Below are 2,629 nucleotides of genomic sequence, written 5' to 3' on the forward strand. Positions count from 1 at the left end.
TTTTGTTTTCCAAAAGCCGCATTTTGATACACTACTTAATATAATAGAGTAGTAAATTGTACCTAGTAAATCATTTTTTTAGCATATTAGGCTGCAAAGTTACACATCTACTGCTTAAAGACTCTTAAAAACCCATGACTGTTATATCATAGTACTAGTAATTTATTAAAGGGAGCTAAAATTAAAAGGATAATTTAATTATAATTTACTTTTATAAAGAGAGTGAGAGTGTAGAGTACGCTAAAAAAATAAAAAAAAATAGCATGTTAATAGGAATATAAAGTTTTTGACAGTGCCGGTCGATGATTTGTAATAGGATATTTTTACAGCGAACTGTACAAAATCTCTTGGGTCGCTAGACCCTTCTAGAAGAAATCAGTACTCGTTCTCTAGCGCGTGTCGGTGGTTGATGAGACAGAAGGCGAGGTGTAAGACCGAGTTCGAAGGATTCCGTTCAGCGAAGATATAGTATGAGCGTCGAGGTGCAGTAGAGTCGAATGTGTCCAGTTTGGTTTTGACACCGCGTTATATTCGCAGTCGGGCGCGTCAAACGCTTTCCTACTCCTCACGTTGGAGGGGGTAGCAAGAATGTGGCGTCATTGTTGAGAGCCGCTTAGTTCGCGAACATAGCTCAGTGCGACTTCATATTCACGTCTGCTGTCTCCTGACTGACATTCTATATGGGTCGCTACAATTTCGTAAAATAAGTTTTTTAGGTATATATAGCCCTGTTATTATATTATAGATTTAAATATTTTTTGATATTACTAATAACATAAAACATAATAATTTTTTTAAATTTAGAATTGCTAGTAAATACTTATATTCAAGCGTGTGCGAACAATTTATACTTATGAATTTCTAGCCGTTGATTTGGGTTCTTACATATTTATTAGTAAATGTTGGTTTAGAACTTGACTAAATTTTAATATTACTATTTTAAATTAGTTTTAAAAGCTTAAATAATTCAAAAGCCAAAATAAAATTTATTAAAAAAATTTAACGTTGATTTTTATGATCTTAAAGATGACTGCATTTCCGCCGTTGCACACCCCCACTCCTTTTTACGAGCTACGCCGATTTTGCGCGCATAATCATTAAAGTCGGTGCGTCCAGACGACATGTACTATCATGGCGCCGACAAGTAAAAGTACCAACAACAATCGCAGCAAAAAGAGGAAGAGGTGCAAGATCAAAGAAAACTATGCTGTCTTCATCTACCGAGTGTTAAAATTTCTTCACCCGGAAACCGGAATTACTTCTAGAGCGATGAGCATCGTGAACAGCTTCATCATTGACGTCTTCGAACGTATCGCCGACGAAGCTAACCTTTTGAACCGTTACAACAACAGAAAGGTCATAACCAGCAAGGAAATTCAGACAGTGGTGAGGCTGATGTTACCGGGACAGCTGGCGAGACACGCGGTTATGGAAGGGACCAAGGCTGTCACTATGTATAGCAAACATCCTAAATAATCGATCGGATTTTTATTTCGACGAGTCTCTAATTAATCACATGTGTTTGATGTTATAACGTTATAACGAAATATGTAAATATTCAACCATGCGTCAATACTCGTTATATAAGACCGATATCAATTTTATTACTAAAATGTTTACAAATAATTATTATATCAACAAAGTCGGATTGTGTTATTATATAATTAATTTAATTGGAATGCATATGAGTAATTAATCATTTATATTTTTGATAATACACGATTGTAAAATATGAAAATATATTTTTAAATTTATGTTGAAATTTATATGAATAATATACAAGTATATAAACCAGTTTAATATTATATAATAAGCGCAAAGAATGGTTTAATTTAATTTATAAATTCTAAGAAAATTTTAATTTAAATTATAAATTCTAATTATGTAAGATTTCAAGTACTTTATGTTTAAAATTACATAAAGATTTTAGTAAACAAGTTGTTCTATTCCAAATAATTAAAAAAAATATTAAAAAAAAAAGTATACGTACACTTTGAGCTATAGGAGTTTTTAGGTAAATAAAACGATTGTTTCGTTTATCATAAAATTCAGTATTTTAAATATTTCTTGGTTTTATTCTAAAATATTAAATATTTCAGTTGTAGTAGTTTTATGTATGTTTTATATATATATACATTATTTTGGACAAAAAATATTAATTTTGTATTTACTTAATTTATTTCACCATGTATTTAATCATTGTCGATAAAAATATGTACATGTGCCTTCTTACATATCAATCAAATAATGAATCATCTAGAAAAAATATATAAACCGTAATTAAATAATGCATATATTATATAATACGTAAGTGACCATGACAATTACATAATAAATTTTAACTTATGACACCAATTGATTATATACAAACATACATCACTACAATAAAAAACTTTTAAAAAAACACGTTTTTATATATACTTAGCCTGTTTATCTTCCATCCTGTACAAATCTATTATATGAGCTATTTTTTTTTTTTTTTTTTTTATAAAAGTTTATTTCTTAAATATACATAGGTAAAATAGCATACAGATATATTAAATGCACAATACTGGTTCATAACCATTTACATTGTTTACAAATTGTTAAGTTATACAATAACATAAAAAGAATAATAAATTATACGAGA

General features: G+C 29.4%; 1 protein-coding gene across 1 annotated transcript; it reads left to right on the forward strand.

Annotated features, from left to right (window-relative positions):
- The first annotated feature begins 621 nt into the window (after positions 1-621).
- On the forward strand, positions 622-2,374 carry LOC148233281 (histone H2B type 1-A-like). The gene is made up of 2 exons (XM_088189647.1): positions 622-716; positions 1,027-2,374. Exon 2 carries the CDS (start codon positions 1,132-1,134, stop codon positions 1,474-1,476), a length of 345 nt encoding a protein of 114 aa, XP_088045773.1. The 5' UTR covers positions 622-716; positions 1,027-1,131; the 3' UTR covers positions 1,477-2,374.
- Positions 2,375-2,629: the final 255 nt, after the last annotated feature.

Source organism: Plectrocnemia conspersa, unplaced genomic scaffold (genome assembly GCF_051122295.1).
Source record: "Plectrocnemia conspersa isolate PC_06_02 unplaced genomic scaffold, ASM5112229v1 ptg000008l, whole genome shotgun sequence".
Taxonomy (NCBI): Eukaryota; Metazoa; Arthropoda; class Insecta; order Trichoptera; family Polycentropodidae; genus Plectrocnemia; species Plectrocnemia conspersa.